The 23,388-nt window shown below is 43.1% G+C and overlaps 1 protein-coding gene across 3 annotated transcripts in view; it reads left to right on the top strand.

Annotated features, from left to right (window-relative positions):
• The window catches only part of rpap1 (RNA polymerase II associated protein 1), a 29,439-nt gene extending 6,355 nt beyond the window's left edge, over positions 1–23,084 (top strand). For all 3 annotated transcript variants that reach the window (XM_080750087.1, XM_080750085.1, XM_080750086.1), the window contains exons 8-27: positions 1,985–2,100; positions 2,214–2,312; positions 2,513–2,614; positions 2,713–2,880; positions 3,028–3,207; positions 3,707–3,841; positions 4,080–4,250; positions 4,960–5,117; positions 6,013–6,183; positions 6,679–6,874; positions 7,648–7,757; positions 7,904–8,096; positions 9,396–9,542; positions 9,868–10,010; positions 12,070–12,514; positions 14,228–14,346; positions 17,486–17,717; positions 18,686–18,862; positions 20,538–20,594; positions 21,593–23,084. In XM_080750087.1, coding sequence (XP_080606213.1) covers positions 1,985–2,100; positions 2,214–2,312; positions 2,513–2,614; positions 2,713–2,880; positions 3,028–3,207; positions 3,707–3,841; positions 4,080–4,250; positions 4,960–5,117; positions 6,013–6,183; positions 6,679–6,874; positions 7,648–7,757; positions 7,904–8,096; positions 9,396–9,542; positions 9,868–10,010; positions 12,070–12,514; positions 14,228–14,346; positions 17,486–17,717; positions 18,686–18,862; positions 20,538–20,594; positions 21,593–21,742 — 3,269 coding nt within the window. In that variant the 3' untranslated portion in view covers positions 21,743–23,084. The remainder of the gene's footprint in view (positions 1–1,984; positions 2,101–2,213; positions 2,313–2,512; positions 2,615–2,712; positions 2,881–3,027; positions 3,208–3,706; positions 3,842–4,079; positions 4,251–4,959; positions 5,118–6,012; positions 6,184–6,678; positions 6,875–7,647; positions 7,758–7,903; positions 8,097–9,395; positions 9,543–9,867; positions 10,011–12,069; positions 12,515–14,227; positions 14,347–17,485; positions 17,718–18,685; positions 18,863–20,537; positions 20,595–21,592) is intronic.
• The last annotated feature ends 304 nt before the right edge of the window (positions 23,085–23,388 follow it).

Here is a 23,388-nt window from a genome sequence, read left to right as displayed (position 1 = left end):
AGGCCTTCCTCAGTTAATAAACTAAAATATATAAAATGATAAAATATAGAATAAACCGGAAGCCCTGACCGGTCTGTTCTAGTCTGACTGTGGCTGAGAATTTACCGGAAAGAATAGAGATAGACCAACTTGCTTGTGTTGCTAATTTCCTGAACCCCAGTGTCTGTCTGTCTGTGTGTAGCTAATCTCAAACCACTGGACCGATCAGTGTGAAACCTTTCATGCAGGCAGCCAGTAGGCCAAGGTCGACACTCCACCTCAAACCTTTCAAATGGGCCTCGTGGTGGCACTATACTAGGCTGCTTTATGTGTTGGGCTATATTATGGATTAAATGGTTAAGCTGGAAAAGTATTCAACTCTGTTCTGCTATGCGCGGTGAAATTGTCAACATGTTGTTTACAAGGTCAGATTATTAGATCCGCTTCCAGTAAAAAAAGAAAAAACAAATCAATAAAAACAAAATCAATAGATCAGCATATCTACAGCACATCCAGTGTTTGCAACTGAAGTCAAGCGGTTGTGCTGGATTTCTGAGGCAGAATAAATGTTGCCAAACCAGCGAACCCTGGGCATTGTTATAAATAAGAGCGAGCCTGGCTGCTGCTGCTGGCACTGTCAAGAAAACCCAAAGAACCCTGGGTGTGTGCCAGCCATCTTCTCCAGCACCCCCCCACCACCCCTGTTTGTGCTGCTGTCCATCCAACATGTCATTTGCCTTCCCTCCTTCAAGGGCTGTGCAGTATTTTTTTTTTTTGATAATTCTTTAAATTTCTTTATACATCGATATAACGATCACAAAAGAATAGATTTTCATAGACTAAATTGATTAGTCTGTTTTACGCAGGAAAATAGTGGCGTTCTACGTGCTTACAAGCTTGTAGATCGCCTATTTATACTGATTTCATAAAATAATCGTTCATTAAATGTAATGAAGGCAAAAGTTAAAAATAATCGTGATATTGATATTTTGAAGTCGTATCGCCCAGCCCTACCTCCCTCTCCTCCCCTAATTGTCCAGCTAATGGTTTATTGCAGAGGATCGAGCCGTTCTGCTGCATACCCAGAATCCACAGCCAAAGCTGATCATTGATTCCACTCTGTCTGATTAGCAGGAAGCCCTTCCAAAGCCAGAACTGGCCACTCTGTGTAATGGAGTTACGGTTTTACTGCAGAGCAGACCGCACAAAGAATGCACCACCAGTGAAATCTTCCCTAATGCAAAAATATAGACAGGATTCCAACTGCAGGGCTTGATATGATGCATGCTTTGGTGATAATTTGGTTTTCACATAAACCATATCCTTATTTATTAAGGCAGACGATGATACCTTTGATAGCATTCCACACTGAATTAGCAGATTAACATTACTCCTGTGAGTGAACTGCAACGTGTGGGGAGGGAGTTGGCTGAATGAAAATGCTACAGGTGCTGCCTGTAGCAGCACCTGTAGCATTTTCAAGTCTTTAAGGTGCACGGCCCGATAATAACATGAAAGTGAGGAAATAGCCAGCACACAATTTATTTACCTCTCACGGACAGAAACAACGGACACATTATGACCAACTGATCTTCCAAAGCTGAGGAAGATCCCACATTGTAGGTGCTAGATATGCCACTTTAGAATTCAGCTGTATTTTAGTACATGGAGCAAGCCGCCTGGTAATCAGAACGTCCATGGTTCGCTCCCCCCTACAGAGTTAGTATCGAAGTGTCCTTAAGTAAGATAGTGATCCACAACCACTATCCAGGTGCTGTATTGCTGTATTTATATGGTCCAGTGCTTCTAAGAGTTACAATAACTTCACAGGATGAATACTAGGTATGTCACATTTATTTGGCAAATACCCCTACTACAACAACAACAACAACTACTAACGCTAGTGCACTGTTGAATTATTTGCGACCTACAACAGCATACAGAAAATGCAGTATGACTAGTTTGTTTCCTCAGTGTGTGTCTTTTTGTTGTTGTAAACTAACAGCAGACGAGCTGCCAGTGAAGCCACTGAGGGAGTGGGTCCACATGAACAAGCTGGAACCAGAGAAACTAGAGTGGACAAGAGACCTGCCTGCACCCAGGAAGAGAGGAACCAAGAAGGTAGGTGGGTGTCGTGTGTGTGTGTGTTTCTGTGTATTCACTTAGCATTTCATCTGCGAGATGAATAAGATGTTTGCCTCATCCAGTAACATTCTGGGACTGTGTTCTGATAGGCCATGCAGGCTCGTTTTGACTTTGCTGGCGCCTTGATCCCACCTACTGAAGACCTGCCAACTCACCTGGGACTACACCACCATGGGGAGGAGCCTGAGGTCAGTAATACTGTAGCACAGAGTGGAAATTAACAGAGAGCAGGTGCTCTTTGCTTGGTAATAGGTACCGATGTATCAGTATCAGTATTGGCAGTTTTTAAGAAATCGAGTGCTTGTCTGCCACATGAATTGTGTTTAGGCTTATTTTAGTGTGATTTAAAAATATTTCACTGATATTGACATTGAGAATCTTTCCACAGCTGGCAGGTTACTCACTCCAGGAACTCTTCCTGCTGTCTCGGAGTCAGGTGATCCAGCAGAGGAGTCTGGCCCTCAACACTCTGGCCAACATTCTCACAAAGGTTACCCCACTATTCACATACAGTACACATACAGTGCATACTGTACATGCACACAGCCACAGGCTTTTTAATGCCGTCATGTTGGGTTTCTCATGCAGGCACGCGCTGGTGAATATGTGTCTCTTTTGAGGGGAAGTGTGACATCTACACTCCTAGACGCCGGTCTGCTCTTCCTCCTCCGTTTCGCTTTGGATGACAACGTTGAAGGCGTAATGTCTTCGTCTGTGCACGCACTCAGAGCACTCCTAGTGTCTACAGAGGACGAGGTATGAAAATTGCCAAGAGTGTGAGATTACAGAGTGATAGAAGCTAGAAAAAACATTTTGGCATTGCAACATGTCAACATAATGAAGCACGTCAGACCTTCAGGTTTGATTGTATGATAGATTCTCAGACCCATATGCCACGTCTAGGAGTGTCTGGACAGCACCTTCTCCTGGTTCCGTGGCCTGGCCTCCTTCCCCTTGCTGCCCTCCGCTCAGGAAGAGGAGGATGAGGAGGACGAAGGGCTGGAGGAGTCCTTGAAACTGACTGCCAAGGAGAAGGAGGAGAGGACGACAGATCACGACGTGGCCAGACAGGATGTAATAAAGGTATTCACAAGATTTCAAGTGATGTTAAACTTTGGTGGAACCATGCATTATATATATAGCTTAAAGGAGTAGTTCACCCCCAAAATGACTTTTTTTCTATTGATTACTTATGCCATGTAGACTTGAGTTCAATAATATATATATATATATATATATATTCTTTTCTTGCATTCATAAGACAATAATTTGATTACAGTATATTTCCCCATCCGGAATCAATGGGGGTATATTTACTATAATACCTTTTTTGTCTTAGGAATGAGACAAATACAAAAAAATATTATTTAACTCAAGTCTCCATGGCATGAGTAATCAATAGAAAAAAGGTCATTTTGGGAGTGAACTACTCCTTTAAGTTGAAGTTGTCTGTCATGTCTTGTGCGACATGAAATGTCTCCTTTGTATTATCCTTTGAATATAAAAGAACTGCTACTCCGTTACACACTCTCTCTCTCTCTCTCTCTCTCTCTCTCTCTCTCTCTCTCTCTCTCTGTTTCAGGGTCTGTTGAGGATGAAACTGCTCCCCAGACTGCGTTACATACTGGAGGTGGTCCGTCCGTCTCCGCGGGTGGTCCAGGACATTCTGGAGGTTCTGACCCGTGTCGCTAGACACTCCGCCTCCTCTGCCACTCAGGTAAGAAAAACATACAACACTGTCTCCCTTCCTGTTTGACCTCTTACAGTATCTACACTGTATATGAATCTTCTTCACGTACAGTATCTGCGTTTTTCTTTTATGTTCTCCAAATATCTAGCTTGGAGTCATATTCAAGAACTTTGTCTACTCTAGGTCTTCGTTAACTCAGTTCCTTGTTTATTTTTTAAATCTTTCTAAATTCAATAAATCCGTAAATCCATACTTATCCCTTCAGGTGCTAGACTGTCCTCGCTTGATGGAGGTTGTGATGTCAGAGTTCTTACCCACTTCCTGGACCATGCCATCTTTGCCCCTCCCCCTGTCTGTTTACGGACTCCCATTGGCTAGCGCCATGAAGTTGCTAAGAGTATTGGCAACTTCCGGGAGACATGCATGTGCCAGGCTTGTAAGTATAAATATAGAATCTGCCATTGCCAGCCTCTTCTTTTTTTAACTGTATTCCTGAGAATACCCCAATGAAACACAGTGCGTTGATCTAATGAGGTACCTACCTCCTGTAGTAATGACCAGCTGAGAAGCCTCGCCTGCCGGCGACAGGCTCCCTGTTGGGCACCCTGTCTCAGTGTGCTGGTTCTCGCTCCCCCAACACTCCCCCTGTTGTGTGTGTTTTTCCCAACTGAAACACACCAGTGAAGTAAGCTAAATTATCTGCTAAATACAGAATTATGGACAAATACTTTTATCTCCCAACGTTGGCTCCTTTGTTTATGCCTAGAATGTCAAGACATCAGCCAGGCTCTATTAGCAAAAGTGAAAAAAGAGACAAATTATTAACTAATGGCCTTTCTTCCACTACAAGGCTGTTTTGCGCTGTACCATGAAAATCCTTGGCTATGGAAAATAGACAATCTACAAGCTCACAACGCCCTGCAGTGCGAGGTGTTGTGAGCTTGTAGATCGGCTATTTTTTGGCTATTGTTCCACTAAGAATAAGCATGCTAGGTTTCAAGTGATCAAACATGATCACACAAAGATTTGGCAGACCCCCTGTAGTAACTTTGAGGACCCCCTAGGGGTCCCGGACCCCCCTGTTGAAGACCGCTGTGGTAAAGCATCAGGCACCCACAGCTTCTCTTGTTGCTGTTTCTCCCTAGCTGAACTCTCTGGGAGCGAGGGAGCGGCTGTGCCGCCTGCTGACCCCGGAGCCCAGGGAGCTGCTGTTGGAGCAGTCTGAGGCGCTCATGGTCACCACCGAGGCTTACAGACTGTGGACTGTGGCAGCCAGTTATGGACAGGCCTGTAATATATACATGTACGTTTGCTACGTAGACATTTAGCACATTTGCACGCACACACGGATTGGGCACACAGAAAATGCTAGCAGCATCGCTCAGTGGGGATTTGAGTCGCAAACTGCCGTGATGAAATATTATATCATAAACAAGTACCGGTAGGTTGCTTCCTATTATTATTTCATTCATTCCCCTTCACCATTGATGACACAACCTTATAGCCCACCTAAAAAGAAAAAAAAAAGAATAAGTAGTAGAAGTAGGGAGACACATCCACATCAAGTTGAACTTTGCCTAGATGATGATCATTTGCGTAAGCTTTCCATATTTTCTTTCAAGTATAGGAAAGAGCAATTTAAGCTTCTGCCTCAGAACAGTGGTGTTATTTACAGTCTGGTAATGGGGCATATTTTCATTATGGTAATGGGAGTATTTACATTAAGGTAATAAGGGAAGTTTACATTATGGTTAGGTATTGCAAATTATACAAGAGGTAGTTCCGACGAAGCAATCTAATTGGTTGAAATAGCTATCTACCTGTGGTGATATTGAGCCTTATGGAACGGGTCTGATAAAACGAAGAAATCATTTCTGCTGGTCGCAAAAAACCTGCCGGCTCGCTATCATTGTTTTCGTAGGTGATAGCTTGTAAGCGGCTACATTTCATGTGAGGTTTAGGGACATAGTAGCTAAATGTGGCATTGAAAATGTACACATTTCTATCGAAAATCCATAATAATATTTATATCCATAATAATAACATTTTCCCTTAAAGAACCTGCATTATTGACACGTTTCACACAGATTTAATATCTTTGCAAAATAGTTAAATCATCGTATCATATCGTGTATCGTTACACCTCTGCTAGATTGGCATTATGTGCTTTTCAGTGTTTCCACCCTCTGTCTCCACAGAGACATGTATCCTGTCTTGGTCAAGGTGATGCAGTCCGTCCACCGAACGCTGCTCCCCTCAGACCCACTGCTTGCCCTCCAGCTGCAGAGGATCCAGGCCCTACTTTCTTTGCTCACGCAGGTCACACACACCGCGGGCTGCCATCAGGAGCTGCAGGCTGGCATGGTCAGGTAAGGATAGATGCATTATGTGAGGAAATAATGACCTTTGAATGAACCGTTGAATCACTTGTTTCACCCATTAAGACCTGGAATTATTTTATACTTTACAGTAGCTATTGAAAAATAGAAGATATACAAGCTCACTGCGAGCTTGTCGATCTGCTATTTTTGAAAAAATCTGGAAAATTTGTGGAAGTCTTTGAATATATCTTTTTTTAAAGTGAACATTTGTAACTCAAATAATTGCTTCTGGGGGTCCCTGATACAAACATGAAATGGTTTGAGAACCGCTGACGTAGAAACATCCTTAGAAGGATTTAGAATTTATAGAATCGGGTAAAACATATTCAAAGACTTGAACAAATGTTAGCAGGTCTACAAGCTCGCAGCGCTGTGAGCTTGTATATCTGCTATTTTTTTAATAGTCAATTCATAAAATAATGGTCAAAGTAATAATGCGTTCCCGGTCTTAAAACCTCAACTTTCTTCTATGTTTCGCTACAGTTGCCAAGGTTCTGAGGCCCCTCCACCTCCTCCAGTGTCATGGGGTCACGTGAGCGGCCTGCAGCCCTCCTTGATGGGACAACTGAAGGGCTGTGTGAAGAGCCTTGATGACCCGGTTTACAGAGAGAGCAGCCTGGCCCTGATACCAGCGTATCTGGTCTTTGCCGAGGCATATTACCACCAGCTCTCTAGACAGGTACTGCACTGCATGCGAGTTTACTTTCTGTAGGGTGGAAACAGGATAGAGCGCTCGGTTTTCGGTGGAGATGACGGAGGCGTGCGATCCCAGCATTCACCAGCGTCGGCAGGTTAGCTACTCACCAGCGTCGGCAGGTTAGCATTTCACCAGGTTAGCATTCACCAGCGTTAGTTTTACTGAGGTTAGGGTTAAGGTTAGGTTTAGGTGACACCTCGCCGATGTTTAACCTCTGCACGGTCCAAGTGAACACAATGGAGCGCTCCCTACCTCCGGTTCAGCCAATCACAAGCTTCAAAAATGAGTTTGGGGCGTGGTTATCTCGTTTTCTCCCTACCAAAAGTATGGTAAACTCCTGTACTGCACAGGTCAATAATGATAACCATAGGCTGGATGATGGCTGACAGACTTAAACAATCACACCCTGCCTGAGTCAAACTAATTAGAATCAGCATATCTTAGAGGAGGCAGTGGCTTAGGAGGTAGAGCAGTCGCTTGGGAATGGAAAAGCACTTTGGATACCATTTATATCTTTGTGGTTCAAGATCAGGGTGGTGAATGAGTGACTGGTGGGCTGTCCTATTCCAGGCCATGAATTATTTATTCAGTCAAATAAAGTGAATTCTGAGACCTTTTAATTCAAAGGACATGATTAATTGCCTCATGGTGCAATTGTGTGATGTACACAACACATCTGTCTGGATAGGCTCGGCATGACATTTGTGATCTCTTGCAGAGTGTAAACTAATATAAGCCTTGTGATTCCTGTGCAGAATTGTTTCAAGCCAGTAGAGACTCTTCAAGAACTGGAGCAGCTCACGACAGAGGTTCTTCTCCCATTGTTGTCCCACGCCGCCGTGGAAAACCTCATAAAGAACCTCAAGTATGCGTGGCAAACATTTAAAAAATATATTTTCTATTACCTATTATTCTATGTCTACCCCACACGAATCTCCAAATTGAGCGAGGATTGCACGCTAAAATCACTTTTTAGTACACTTGTTTGAATCATTCTCTTTCTTCTGGCAGGTCTTGCTCCATAGTGTGTAACCTTCAGTCCGCTCCTCCTGGTCCAGAGATCATCCCCAGCCTGCCTGGTCTAGCTTGTCCACAGAGGCACGGCCGGTGGCTGGCTGGCCCTTCATCTCCTTTCCCTCTGCTCACAGCCCTGGGTCTCCTGCTGGACACTCTCACAGGCATCCACAAGGGTCTCCCCCACAAAGTATGTCCTTTTGAGGAATTAACCCATTTAGGCCTGAAAAATGGCTAAAAACTTCCTCTAAATGCTAACAGTTTGCTGAGAAACCCATGTTTCTATCAGTCAGTGGTTCTTCTCAAGCCTTTTCATGCCATGGATCCCCCTAGAATTATGTGTATGTGTATGTATTTGACCACGGACCCCCATCTGAAAATAGAAAGAAGGATTTTCAAATGTCTGCTTTAAAAACATACATTCAAAGATTTGCACACATTTTCACGATTTTTCAAAAATACCAGATATACAAGCTCGCAGCACGGCACTCGGTGCTGCGCTGTGAGCTTGTATATCTGCTATTTTTTAATAGTTAAAGCATAAAATAATCAATCAATAATCCTCTTCCCATTGTCATTTTGTTTTGTTATTTATCACTAGCCCTTACCCGTTCAAAGATATGAGCTCCGAAATGATGTGCAGTGTGTGGATTATGGGATGTGCACTGTGCACACAGTATATGAGGGATGGAAAGTAACTTTAACTGGTGCTTGCATGCTAATATGTAGGAGCATCAATGTAAGAAATACCCGTTCCATTTAACGGCTACAGAGATACTGTGTACCGATCTGCATGATTTTGGACAACATCTGTAACAGGGCCAGAACCCCCCCCCCCCCCCCCCCCCGCCTGCCCGCCTGCACACACCACACTCCCCCCCCCCCCCCCCCCCCCCGCCGTGTGTGTGTGTGTGTGTGTGTGTGTGTGTGTGTGTGTGTGTGTGTGTGTGTGTGTGTGTGTGTGTGTGTGGGTTTGTGTGTGATTGTGCATGGCCTGCACACACACACACACTCCCCCCTCCCCCCCCCCCCCCCCGTGTGTGTGTGTGTGTGTGTGTGTGTGTGTGTGTGGGGGTTTGTGTGTGATTGTGCTAATGGCTTGAACAACAGCGCCCCTCCCTTAACATGTGTGGTCACAAAAGGTACTGTAGGCTAAATAGATATAGATACAGCATAAAAATGCTAATATACAGCATACGATTTGTGAAAGTGACAAATGGGCTTCACAGTTATGTCAGGTGTGTTCATATGCTGATGGTGATGCGATTTCAGATCAATTGCTCCAGCCACCGAGGAGAAACGCTGAGACAGACAGACACTCACTCACTCAGACATTCGCAAAATTATAGTATATAGATGTGAGGTGGTATCATTAGATACGTTTAATGGGAAATATGCCACCATCTTGTGGTGGATGTAGAACATGACTTTGATAACTGAAATTAACAAATAATGTAATTTCCTTTCTCCCTTTACTCTCACTATCTAGTTCAGTGGCCTCATCCTCTCAGAACCTGTGATTGGCTACCTTCGTAGCTGTGGTCAGGCTACGCCCACTGTTTCTCACACCAGCGTCTGGCTCCTTCGTCACGAACACCACCTCCTGTACCTGCTGCTACGCCTGGCACACAGACTGGTATCTGCCCCGAGCAATCCTTGTAACCCCACCTAAACCGAAGAAGCTGTTACTGCCTCGTTCTAATCCACAAGTTGACAAAGCAAACATTTGCCTTAACCACATGAACCCTAGCATCCCTATTCTGGGGGGAACGTTTGGCGGAAATAGATGATCTACAAGCTCACAACGGGTCGCAACAGGACATGTTGTGAGCTTGTAGATTGGCTATTTTTGGGGCCTACTATTAGAGCCCTTGAGAATCTAGTTACACCCTATAGATAAAGTATAAGGTTTTAAGTAAGCATACTCTGAATTATATCTTATTTCTTATCTCTTTTCCCAGGTTCCTGGTGAACCAGAAGTGGCCAGACATTCCCCTCTCTACCACCAGGTGGCACTTGTCCTGCTGCCGTGGTTATTGCCGGGCAGCGAATACCTGGCCCATGAACTCCTCTCCACTGTTGTTTTCAGCAAGGACTTCATATCGTGAGTTTCTGTTTCACACAGTCTCTGTGTTCAGTTGGAGGCGTTTGACATCAAGCAAGACGCTGTAAAATGTTGGCCTGTACCCATGAGAAGGTTGCCAGATGATGTGGTTTGCACTGGGCACCAGATAATTGATGTATATTTAGGAACCTTACTCTGAGACTGTACAAATCCCATTTGTACACACTTGAGTTATAGGGGTACTTGTCCCTAACGCATAGTCGCATACCAAACTGGAGGTGCTTGAAAGAGAATGTTTGAGAACCGCGGCGCCAGTACTTATTACTCACTACCTAATTGACTAGATATTGTTTGGAATAGGTCTTATGATCACTTTAATTTCTTACCTCCACTAAAGAGCAAAACAGTATATTTCTGCAGGCTTAGAGATGTGGCTGCCGTGCTGGTCTGATTAGTGTGGAGTCTGTGAACAGGTACTAAAACAGGGACGGCGGCCAGCTTGAAAGTTAATTTTAACTCTGGTCATATGCAGTCCCACCTCAAACAGCCAAATCTAAAATTACATTCACATAATTATTAGATTTTTCATCCCTTACCTTCTTTAACCCATTAACCCATTTAGGCTTGAACACATTATGACGCAATATTTTATGCTTTAAATATAAAAAAATAGCAGATATACAAGCTCACAGCGCGGCACCGAGTACCGCGCTGCAAGCTTGTAGATCTGCTATTTTTGAAAAATCGTGAAAATTTGATTTTTGACCCGATTCTATAAGTGTCTTTTGAATCCTTCTAAGATTTTTGGAAAAAACCTATGTTTCTATGTCAGCAATATGGCCAGCCATCGTCAAAGAAAAGGTCCTTTTCACTTAACTGGAGCTCAGTTAGTCTGTTCTTGAGAGACTACTATGTCAGTGGTGCTCAAACCTTTTCATGTGAAGGACCCCCAAAATGACATTTATTTGGCCACGGACCCCCATTTCAAAATATCTAGTTCCAGGCACCACCCAGAAGCAAAATTCGAGTTACAAACGTTCGCTTTGAAAATACATTTATTCAAAGATTTGCACACATTTTCACGACTTTTTCAAAAATAGCAGATCTACAAGCTCGCAGCGCGGCACTCGGTGCCGCGCTGTGAGCTTGTATATCTGCTATTTTTCACTGGTTAAAGCATTCAATTATTCTAGGCCTAAATGCCTTCTAAATCAGTGGTTCCCAAACATTTTCATGCCATAGACACATAATTATATGCATTTGGCCGTGGATCCCCCAGAGGAAAGGATTTGTGTTAAATGAAAAATTATTCCCAATATTTCAAACACTTTCAAGACTTTTCACAAATGTTCAAGAATAGCAGATGTACAAGCTCTCAGTGTGGCACAAAGTGACACTAGAGTTTTCTGAAAAACCGATGTTGCTATATATTGCTAAAATTGTACATTTTGGGTTAACAATAATGGTCTAAAAGATTTCAAAGTGACCTTTTATACTTTTTCTTTAAAGCAAGATTATTAGACTACACTTACACAATTAAATTGGCCACTTAAAGGACAACTTTGTTTTTTTTACAACAAGGGTTCATATTTTGGATAGTCATTAGAGAAAAGAAAAGATGAGTGTTAAAATGTTTTCATTTACTTCTTTCTATCATTTTAGTGATTTTAACGATTTTGATTTGCATGCATGCCCCCAGGTTGGGGGAAAGCATGCAAGTGGCTAAATATGTCTTTTTAGACACAATAAGCCTATTCCCAAGGTGCACAGCAATCTTTCATGGCCAGATGAGACTTATGGGGGCTGTTGTAAATAGTAACAAAGACATTGTCAGCTTATTGTGTCTAAAAAGACATATTTAGCCACTTTTACGCATGCCCCCACCCACTGAAATCAAAATACTAAAATGGCTAAAACGATAGAAAGCAGTAAATGAAAACATTTTAACACTCATCTTTGTTGTCCTTTAAAAGTTGTCCTTTAACCCTCTGCCAACGCCCTTAGTGAAAGACCTGAGTGGAGACAAATAGATCTCACACTGAATAACAACAGTAATAAATGACCACCGTGTGAATAATGGTCAATGTCTCCTTTGCAGAGAGGGCCGGAGCGGAGGACCTGAAGCCATAGAGCTGGCAGAGTTGAAGCTCCAGGAAGACGCACCGGGCTCCACCTCCCCCTCTGCCTCTGCCTCTGTCCAGACGCTGGGCGCTCTCCTGAGGGAAGCCTGCGTCCAGCTGCCCTCCATCAGGGGCTGCTTCCTCACTCACCTGGCCCACCTGGAGCCCACTGTCCTGGTGTCCCGGGACGCCCACCTGGGCCAGAACCCCTGGGTCAAGTCCCAGCTCCTCCCGGCGCTCTGCGGTCCCACGCTGCCCTCTGACTGGCCTTTCCTGCCGCTCGTCAGCCTCTACGAGCGAATGGGGGTGTCTGACGGCGGTGGCATGCAGGTGGAGGAGCTGCCACACGGGGCGCTGCAGGCTGTGATCCACTGTCTCCAGTGGCTGCTGCTGCTGGAGGTCTGGAGGGAGGATGCACTCCAGGTAAGTGGAGGAGGCGTCAATTTGGGTATGGCAGGGTATGGCAGCTGACATACCTTGGCTACAGGGGAAAAGATGAAATTAAAATAAATTCATCATGTCTGTTGATAAGGTATGGCAACATGACTGGTGTCTGACACCAGTCATTTTGCCATACCTTAGCTTTTGCTGAACTGACGCCACTGGGTAAGTGGAGGAGGCATTCATTTAGGAAGAAAATATCCTTTTGAACCACTAGTGGTCGCACTTGTTCCCTTTCCACAGTGAAGTCAATCTACTTTTCAAGTACAGCAGTGGTTCTCAACCAGTGGTCCTTGAGGGGGTTCCAGGTGGTCCCCAGCTAAATGATGGAGAGTTGGTAACCAAATGGACCCCTCTTGAGTGTGTAAAATGAGTGTTTAAATTCACGCTCTCAAGAGTTAAATTATTGTTAAACACCTGCATTACTTAATTTACAAGACGTCTACACAATTACAGAATGTAGAAGAATTGTTATTTTGATTGACGGATATCAGTCCTATCGTACAACATCATTACAGCATGGAATTGTGGAGAAAATCCTATCCAACTATAACAAAATATTCTACGTTTTGGGCCTGAGAGGCTACATCTCTTCTCATCAAATGGTGGTCTGACTCTGTGGCTAAAAAACAGAATAAATAATGGACCTTGGTATGAAAAAGGTTGAGAACCACTGATGTACAGCATTTAAAACTAGAAAGGTGTCTCACTAGGTGTGTCTATCTGCATTGTGTTGGTTGTATTGTGTTGTTTGTGTGTCGTCGTCAGTGTGAGGAATTCTTTTGTAAAAACATTGACGTCACCACCCGCATACACCGACCTGTATTTGTAGCCGATAGAAGTACTTCCCTATGAACGGGGATGTTACAGTCCTCTCCTTCCTTGGATGGTAGGTCTTCGGTAATGCATTCACAAAAAATATTAAATTACATAGTTGACATTGATGGATTGGAAGAATAATCAAGGAGTGTCTTCCTTGGCCTACTGGCAGCGTGCACAAAAGGTTTGGCACTGAATGATCCTGTAGTTTTTAAGATTAGCTGAGCACTTAATGCGCACACAACACGGACAGGGGTAAAAACACAATCTCTCGTCCCGCCTTCAATTCCATTCAATTTTATTAAAGTGCCAAATCACAACAAGTTGCCTTCATCGACATCGTATCATCTCTGCAGCCTTCAGCGGACGATTTTACTTGAATATTATACCGTATTAAAGGAGTACTGTGAGAATCAATGGGGGTAAATTTACTTGACCCTTGACCCTAAATTTACCCCCATTGATTCTGACCAAATGCATTTGGGTCCCCATCCAGGGCCTTATTTGGGTCCCCATCCAGGCCCATGCATTTGGGTCCCCATCCAGAATCAATGGGGGTACATTAACTATAATCCTTTTTCTTGTCTTAGGAATGCCACAAATAAAATTCGAAAACTCGAGTCTCCATGGTGTGATTAAGCAATAGAAAAAAAATGTCATTTTGGGGGTGAACTACTCCTTTTTCAAATGGCTTTTATATTCTCTAAATCTTTCCTGAGGTTTAGCCTTATAGATTGAAATGTGCTCAATTATGTTTTTTTGTATGTGTATCCTTAATTTTAGGTTGTTTAGTCGGTTACAAAATCTAGCTTAATTTGTTATATATTTATTAGCAGATATCAACCCTAAAAACCCATTTCTTACGTTGTGTTCTAGGTGGTCCCTCCAATAGCCAAGCTCACCCGTCTGTCCTGCATCTTCCTGTGTTCCAGCGACCTGTTCCTGGAGAGGCCTGTCCAGAGACTAGCCTGGGCCCTGCTCCGACTGCTCACCAGGTACAATATATATGCACGCATACTGTACATCAGGGGTTCTCTAACCTTTTTAGGCTGTGAGCTAGGGGTGGGCGATATGGTGATAATTATCGTTGAGACGATGCAATGTCTCCACGATATGCCTTTTCAGAGGTATCGTATATATCAGGGGTCCTCAATAGGCGGACCGCGGTCCATGTCCGGACCCAGGCGCACCTCCGTCCGGACCGCGGCACATTTCTGAGAAATCTCCGCACAGTTGTATCTGACGATCGGACTGACTGTGTGTGATTTGTGTTTGTGTGTGCGTGGGTGTGTATGTGCTCATTCGCTCAAACACATACACAGGCTCACAAGACACACCCCGTCCCCTACGCCAATTTGCAAGCCCACAAAGCGTCGCGGGTGCAACGTGGTGTGGGCTTGTAGATCAAAGGTTTTCCTTCCCTCCGAAGCAGTCTGCTCTCCATGCTGCTCCCCCCTCCCCTCCCCTCCTCACACACTCATGCCGCTCGCTGCCTTAAAAAAGTTGCTAAAACCTCTTGGAAACCATTGCTCCCACTGGATTAATAACTTAGAGATCTTCTACCTTTGGCTGTTCAATTGGAGAGGACAACAGCAACACACTAATATCCACGATGTAAGGCTCCAACTGCTTGCATTAGACGAGAAATGGTCGCGAAACTCGCGATGCGTGATCATGCGTCTTTAACAATGTGATGTGTCGTCGCATATTATTGCCAGCTATCCTAGGCTGTGTTAGGTTAATAACTATGACTCGTTGACCCTGATTTGACTGGCCATTTGACATAGGCAACAGCACAGTCTGGCTTGTGCAGTACGTGTGTCAACTGAATGTCAAGTAATCCTCTCCCCCTCACGCTAAGTTTCACTTTATTTTCCATTCTGAACGACAAGCCTAATATTGCATTTATGCTCTTTAGTTTCCAATAATGAAACTATAAGCCAGTGTTTTATTGCTACACAATAAATGTAAATAATGTAGCCTACTCTACATGCATAAATAATTATCCATTCATCCATCCATCCATCTTCAACCGCTTATCGGGTAGCAGGGGTAACAGTTCCAACTGAGATTTCCAAAGTTCCAAATAATAATAATAATAATTAAAATAAACAATTCTAATGATTATAATAAACATACATACATACAGTACATACTGTATTAATGTATCCGCCTTATTTCGCCTTCGCCTTTTTTTTTCCGGACCCGGACCTGTTTCAAAAAAATATTTCTGGACCTTCAAGATTTGTATTTGAGGACCCCTGGTATATATCGTGATACAATTGAGGGAGACTTGTAAGAAATCCTGTTTAATCGTTAATACAGAGATTCATTGCAGAATTCAATTTAAACCTGCGTCTAAATCAGTAGTTCTCAAACTTTAAAATGTCAAGGTCTCCACTTAACTCTGACAGTATACATTTGTATACTGTCAGAGTTACATACTTGTAAAGTTCAATTAGACCTCCCAAAAGGAACCCAGAGAGTCTAGTTTTTGTCAAGTAACTAGACTCACAAATAGATGAAATACAAATAGAAATAAAAAATATATATATTTAAGAAATCCACAAAACAGGTATAGTACACCAACATGCTCCTTCAATCAGAGTCGCTGTCTGAACTTGAGCCACTGGAACTGCTGCTGCCAAATTCTGAAGAGCTACTGCTCCCACTGGCACGGTTTGGTTCTGTCTTCTTCTTCTTCTTATGTAAACACAGCTTGACGTACATATGTGGATGTACTCAAGACAGACACAGGAGCGCAAAGCACCAGCGAGCTGGCCGGATGTATGGAGAACCGGGATGACTGGAAGCGACGATGGAAGGCTCGTCTGAGGACGACCTAGAGAGAGAGAGAGAACTTGAAAAATAACCATAAAAAACCAATGTGAAAAAGAATCGTGATGAATTTGTTTATCGTGATACAGCTTGGGAAAATATCGTGATATTGTATTTTTCCATATCGCCCACCCCTACTGTGAGCCCCAAAATAAACATATTTGAACTGGGGACCCCCACCCTGACAAGCACTTGGGTTAGGGTATTACATTTAATGTGACTCGGGTTCACAGATGAATATTGTGAAAATAGCCGATCTACATGCTAAAAACTTGTTTTGAGAACCACTGCTGTACATACTTGACAAACAGATAACAGATACTTTAACTCCCCGCCTTTAATCATCTCCTACGGGAGACGTTTTAACATCACTTCGTCCCTCAGGGAATTATCTCAAGATATCCTTAGAAGGACAGCATACATCCAGTAGGAGGAGAGGCGGATTAATATGATTCATGACATCGTTAACCCATTCAGAACGGGTACACTATATTGTGTATCATTATTTTATGCTTTAACTATTGAAAAATAGCAGATATACAAGCTCACAGCGCGGCACCGAGTGCCGCGCTGCGAGCTTGTAGATCTGCTATTTTTGAAAAATCGTGAAAATTAGAATTTTGACCCGATTCTATAAGTGTCTTTTGAATCCTTCTAAGACTTTTTGAAAAAGATATGTTTCTATGTGTCAGCAATCTGGCTAGCCTTCGTCAAAGAAAAGGTCCTTTTCACTTAACTGGAGCTCAGTTATGCCTCATTCACACTACAGATATATAGTTGAACGTTTAGCTTGGTAATTCAATGTAATCTCAATGGAAACCAGCTTTAAAGCTTTCAAAGCTTCGTTCTCAGGATGGCCTGTATCTTTAAAGCTGGTTTCCATTGAGATTACATTGAATTACCAAGCAAAACGTTCAACTATATATCTGTAGTGTGAATGCAGCTTAAGTCTGTTCTTGAGAGACTACTATGTCAGTGGTTCTCAAACCTTTTCATGTGAAGGACCCCCAAAATTATATTTATTTGGCCACGGACCCCCATCTCAAAATATCTAGTTCCAGGGACCACCCAGAAGCAAAATTTGAGTTACAAATGTTCGCTTTGAAAATACATATATTCAAAGATTTGCACACATTTTCACAACTTTTTTTCAAAAATAGCAGATCTACAAGCTCGCAGCGCGGCACTCGGTGCCGCGCTGTGAGCTTGTATATCTGCTATTTTTCACTGGTTAAAGCATTCAATAATTCTAGGCCTGAATGGGTTTTAAACAATCCGATGTGTTCTCCGACACAGACCTTCCAGACTTGACTCCCTGGACTTCAACATGCCTCCTCCGGGCTTGGCCTCCTTCCAGGACCTCTACTCGGCCCTGTTGGTCCAGTACGAGGCTGTTTCCTTCGGCGATCGGCTGTTTGGCTGCTGGGTCCTGTTGCCGCTACAGAGGAGGTACAGCGCCACCATGAGGCTGGCCGTGTTCGGAGAACACGTGGGGATGCTCAGATCACTGGGGGTCACCCTGGACCAGGTAATGATGAAGGTGGTGGTGATGCTAATTTCTGTTGATAATGATCTCTCAGGTTGTGATGGAATGACTAACATTAGACCAGGGGTCTTCAACGTTTTCAGGCCAAGGACGCCTTAGTCGAGAGAGAGAGATGAAGCAGGGACCCCCACAACCTTTTCATAGATTCCATATAGTTTTTTCTTTTTTTTTTCTTTTTTTTTTATATTCCATAATAGTTCCATATAGTTTAATCATTTGACAGCACAATCATCAGTGTATTTTGGATTCATGTCAATTTGTATTTTCAGATATTTAACCACTTGAACAGTCAATACTTAACACATCTGGTGCCAACCCCGAGTTTCCCGAGTTTGAAAAGGTACTACCGCTGTGCCAACCCCGAGTTTCCCGAGTTTGGGCCGTTTTTGAAAAAAAAGAAAAAAAAAGAAAAATCAATTTTTTTTTTGGACCTCCAGAAATGTATTAGGCATGATCGCGATTGCGAAATTGCATGTTTAACCCCCATACCAACCCATTCTTTCAAACATGGCAGCCATGTTTGTTTACATCTGAAGAAAACATAATGGCTGATAAATCATGAATGCCTGAACGGATTTCCAAGCGGATTTTTTTGTTTGAAAGCTGTGAACAGTGTGCACACACGTGGTGCATCATCTAGGCATGGGCGTGCACTTTTTACACAATTGCGCAATTACATGGAAGTCTATGGTAACCATGGCAACGTGGGACATTGAAGAGAAAAAATCATAGCAACATAAGTGTTAATAAACTTGACCTTTCACTATACTTGGTCTGCTCTTTTCCCCCTCCAAAGCTCTTCGCCTCGAGTGCACAAGGAGCAAGTTGGCACCTCGACAGAGTGCAGTCTACTTTAATCTGTTTTAGGGGTGCAAACAACAGTTAATCAAATGAATTCATTTAATCGATTATAAAGAAAATAATTTAAATGTCCTCCTCGTCCCTCCCAGCTGCCCGTCCCCATAGAGCGGTTCACCTCTCCACCTGAAGACTCTCTTCCCCTCCTCCGGCTCTACTTCCGCTCCATGGTGACGGGGACGCTGAGGCGCTGCTGGTGCCCTGTCCTGTATGTGGTCGCTCTGTCTCACCTCAATTCCTTCATCTTCTCACAAGACGCTGCAGCACAGGTACGGTACAACACAACGCATTCTTTAATGAAGACTTAGGAATTATTTTATACTTTAGCTATTGAAAAATGGCAGATATACAAGCTCGCAGCGCGGCACCGCACTGCGAGCACCGCACTGCGAGCTTGTAGATCTGCTATTTTTGAAAAATCATGAAATATGTGTGCAAAATCTGCAAATCTTTGACTATATCTATACCTTTGTAACTCAAATATTTGCTACTGGGGGTCCCTGGAACAAGTTATTTTGAAATGGGGGCCCGTGGACCAAATACCTATAATTTTGGGGGTCTTTGTCATGAAAAAGTTTGAGAACCACTGATGATAGAAACATGGGTTTTTCAAAAAACTTTTAGAAGACATTTATAGAATCAGTCTACAAGCTCACAGCGCGGCACTCTGTACCTGCTGAACAGTGCAGTGGAGAGAGGTCTCTACAAGGTAGAGAAGAGGGAATGGCATGCAACAGGACTAATGTGATTCGTGCACAAACCTGTATCTGTGTGGGAAGACCTCAGAATCTACTGTTAAACAGAAGAGGAAATCACTTAATTTGTGTTGTCTTGGCCAGTTCCGCCCCCCCCTACAGCTAGAAACAAGAGAGACATAGTTCTTCTGAAGGTGGCCTGTTGTTGTGTTTTATACCCTGCGTCCTGTGCTGCTTGTTTATGTGTTTACTGTGTTTTGATTAAACCATGACGGGGGCCAAAAGAAAAAAACTAAAAGAAAAAATCTGGAACTGCTCCACCGACAATCAAATGAGAGAAGGGTTTGTTTGCTCTGAAAATCCAGTTTCTTTTTTTTTGTGTTAAGATTTGTTTTTTGGGCTTTTATGCCTTTATTGATAGGATAGTAGACTGACAGGAAATGGGGGAGAGATGAGGAGTGACACGCGACAAAGGTCGTCCGGATCGGGAATCGAACCGGCGACGCCGCCAGGCATCCATGCCTATGTGGTGGTATGCGCCTGGACCAGTAGGCCAGCGGGCGCCCCGAAAATCCAGTTTCACAGGAACATGGGCTTATTTTCATTTAGAAGAACTATCAATTGAAACAGTGTTCAGTGCATGCAACAACCTCTTTTCTTTGAGTCAGTCTGATGCTCGTTGTCAGACTCTGATTTTGCCTCAATAGCAACACACTTTTGGGGCTTGGTTCTTTCTCACTTGTAAAAGAAAAATGTCCCATGTTCACCAAAATTAGATATAAATATATATAGATATAACATCAACAGCATACAACATGCATTTTATGACAGATTTTCTTAGGTGATATCATTACATGATGTTCATGTAATATCCTGCAACAATCCACTGCATTTTCAGAGCTGAAAACATTGATCTAAATGCAGATTTAGATACAACACTGGAGCAGCCTTTTTATTTCATTCAGGTGCTGCTAGTATAACAAAGAATGACTGACACCTTCCGATCTTCCTCAGAGATCATGACTCTGAGGAAGATCGAAGGATTGAAACGTCAGTCATTCTTTGTTTAACTAGCACCTGAATAGAAAGGCTAAACTGTCTCCAGTGCCATCTCTCTCCTACAACTATTGTTGTCCCTATTCCTAGCCGCACTAGGCTGAGGCGTGCCGGTAGAATCCCTTTGTGCAGATGTAGATACATTATAAAGCAACAGGGTCTTTGACCAGAACCTCTCTTTCTCTCACTCTAGGAGGTTGAAGCAGCTCGACGCAGTATGCTGAGAAAGATCTACTACCTGACTGATGAGGTACTCTCCTCTGTGCCCCTTCGTCACTGTTCGCAGTGGCTTACGTGTCCTCTTGCTATCGATCTGTTCTGGTTTTAACACACTTGTTGCCAGGATTAAAATCGACTAATGTCTTCAATTGCCACCATTTTCTTACCTTGTTTGCACGATGGTGCACGGGTCATGCACTGATAATGCACCACGCGTGTGCACGCCATTCACAGCTTTCAAACAAAAAGATCTGCTTGGAAATCCGTTCAGGCATTCAAAAGATAGAGGCTATAGTGTTTTGGGAGTGTTTTTAGCAGGACATTCAGTCCGAGTTTATCAAAGGGTGCGTTGGGAAATGCGCACCGGTGTGTGCTCAGTGTAGTGAGTGCAGTAACCTCAGTAAAACTATGCCTAAACCTAACCCTAACCTCAGTAACCGTGACGTGGGTGATTATCTAACACACCCGGTGTGCATTTCCGAACGCACCCTTTGATACACTCGGACTGAACGACCTGCAAAAAACACTCTCCCATAGTGTTTTCTTCAAATGTAAACAAACATGGCTGCCATGTTTGAAACATAGAGCTGTTCTGGGAGACAAACATGCATTTCGCGATCGCGATCATTCCGAAACCGGAAGTAGGAAGTAGGGTTTCAAAAACGGCCAAGTTGGGAAACTCGTGTTTGGCACAGGGACATATACGGCCCAAACTCAGGAAAATCGGTTGTTAACAATTGTATCTGTCCTATCTGCAGTACTTTCCCCTTGCACTAATTTGAAGCTCTATCCCTGTTATTAATCCATACTATCATTTATTGTTCTGCAACAATGCACACTTGTAGTTGTCAAGTTAGAGTTTGCAGAAATGTCCTGCCTGAAACTATGGCAGCACTTCATGCCTTTTTTAAATGATTTGAATGAAAGTTTGAATCTATAGTTTTTGCCTAACTTGACCCACTTCTCTGCTGCCTGTTAAAGCCCTCGTCTTAATCATCTTTTTTCCGCCTCCACTTTCATCATGCTCAGGTGTTGAAGAGCCACCTATTGCTGTTTCGTCTGCCACGGCAGCATGTGGAACTGGGCTTTGACACCTACGAGCAGCTTCCTCCAATCAGGGCCAAGCGCCTGGAGAGCATCGTGGGAACGCAGGATGCTAGCGACAGCAAGGGGGAGTGATGGAGGGTCGTAGACGGAGAGGAGAGGAGAGGAGAGGATGGAAACCGGGCGTGAGAGATAAAAACACAGAACAGAAAACCAGAAGGTAGCTAAAGAAAGATAGCACTTAACCACTTTCAACCTAGCCACCTCTAGGGATGGGACGATATGAAAATGTCATATCACGATTATTGTGACAAAAGAAACCGCGATTTACGATATTATCGTGATAATCAAAATCCATTATCCTGGGGCGGAACATTTGCCCAAAAATGGCAGATCTACAAGCTCGTTGCGACACGCTGTGAGCTTGTAGATTGGCTATTTTTTGGCAAAGACATTTGATAGAGAGTGAAAAAAATACTATAATAATATAATATACGTACTTTCAAGTACGTCTATTATAAGTACCTTTTACCAATTATGGAGGGTTTAAGTGGTACTTGATATGCAGCTCGGCAAATAAAAGGTGAATTGATCCCAGTGCATGACGGAGGACAATATCACGATAAATTAAATCTCCACGATACGGTTATCATGAGTGTTTTTTATCGCGATATACGATAATATCACGTATCGTCCCATCCCTACCCGCATCCCCAGCCTTTTTTCATCTCTGAGGAGAAAAGCCTGTTAACGACCTAAAGCAGAGAATGTACTTCCCCCATAAAGCTGTCTTTTTTGACCGATCACAAAACACATTTCACGTACGGAAAATGTCAAACAGATTTGTAAATTCCTCAAACCAATTTTCAGTACTTTCGTTTGGACTCTCAACTGGCTAGGTTTTGCCAGCGAGCTTTCAACCTGCTGTCTCTATTTTAGACGTGTCATTATGGTTGGACATTTTTCACAACTTTTCACAAGCCCTCTACTCCCCCTGCAGCTCTACAAGCTCACAGTGTGTTGTGATGGTACCTATTGTGAGCTTTTAGATCGGCTATTTAGGCTATTCTTCATACAATGAAGTATACAGGGTTTAAGTGGTTATGGCTGAATTGCGAGGAGCAGATGAAGGTATAAGAATTGAGGATGATAAGAGATGAATGTGGATAGGAGACACATACTGCCCATCAGTTCAAAGACTCCTGTAGCAGTTGTATGGAAGTTCTTAACAGCTTTCCTTTAGACTGACAACTAGCCTACTGAGAAAAGGAGTAAACAGATTGCTGTTGCTTCTTTTTAAAAGAAGGAACCTAACTTTGTAGATCAGAGGTACAGTATGTCTGACTGAAGTAGGTAAAACACGCTCTAAGAGTTATTTGGAAGCGAATAACAACACTGCTTAGGGTCTCGAGAGCAATATTGTTTATAATTCTAAGGAATTTCATGTTTTTTCTTGTGATTGAGTAGTAAGTGTGGCTGTGGTACAAATCTAGGATGAATGCTGAGTGCAAGGGAGCAAATGACATACTTGGCAAGTGCCTGTAAATGTTATAATTGTCAATTGTCAAATAAAACCTTCTTTTGTAACTATCGCTAATCTCAGAATCTTTTTTTGTTGGTTCTTTGATTCAGTAGTTGTCTTTATGTCTTTACTGATTCAATAGTCTTCACTGTCACCACACAAGTATTTTTCTATGAAATTGTATAGATTTCATACAATGTATTTCCTGCTTACAAACCCAAAAATGAATGGTACAGTACCATCCAATACATCGCAAAGG

The sequence above is a fragment of the Nannobrachium achirus genome (assembly GCF_963921795.1).
Source record: "Nannobrachium achirus genome assembly, chromosome: 20".
Lineage (NCBI taxonomy): Eukaryota > Metazoa > Chordata > Actinopteri > Myctophiformes > Myctophidae > Nannobrachium > Nannobrachium achirus.
This window is presented reverse-complemented; position numbering and strand designations above follow the sequence as displayed.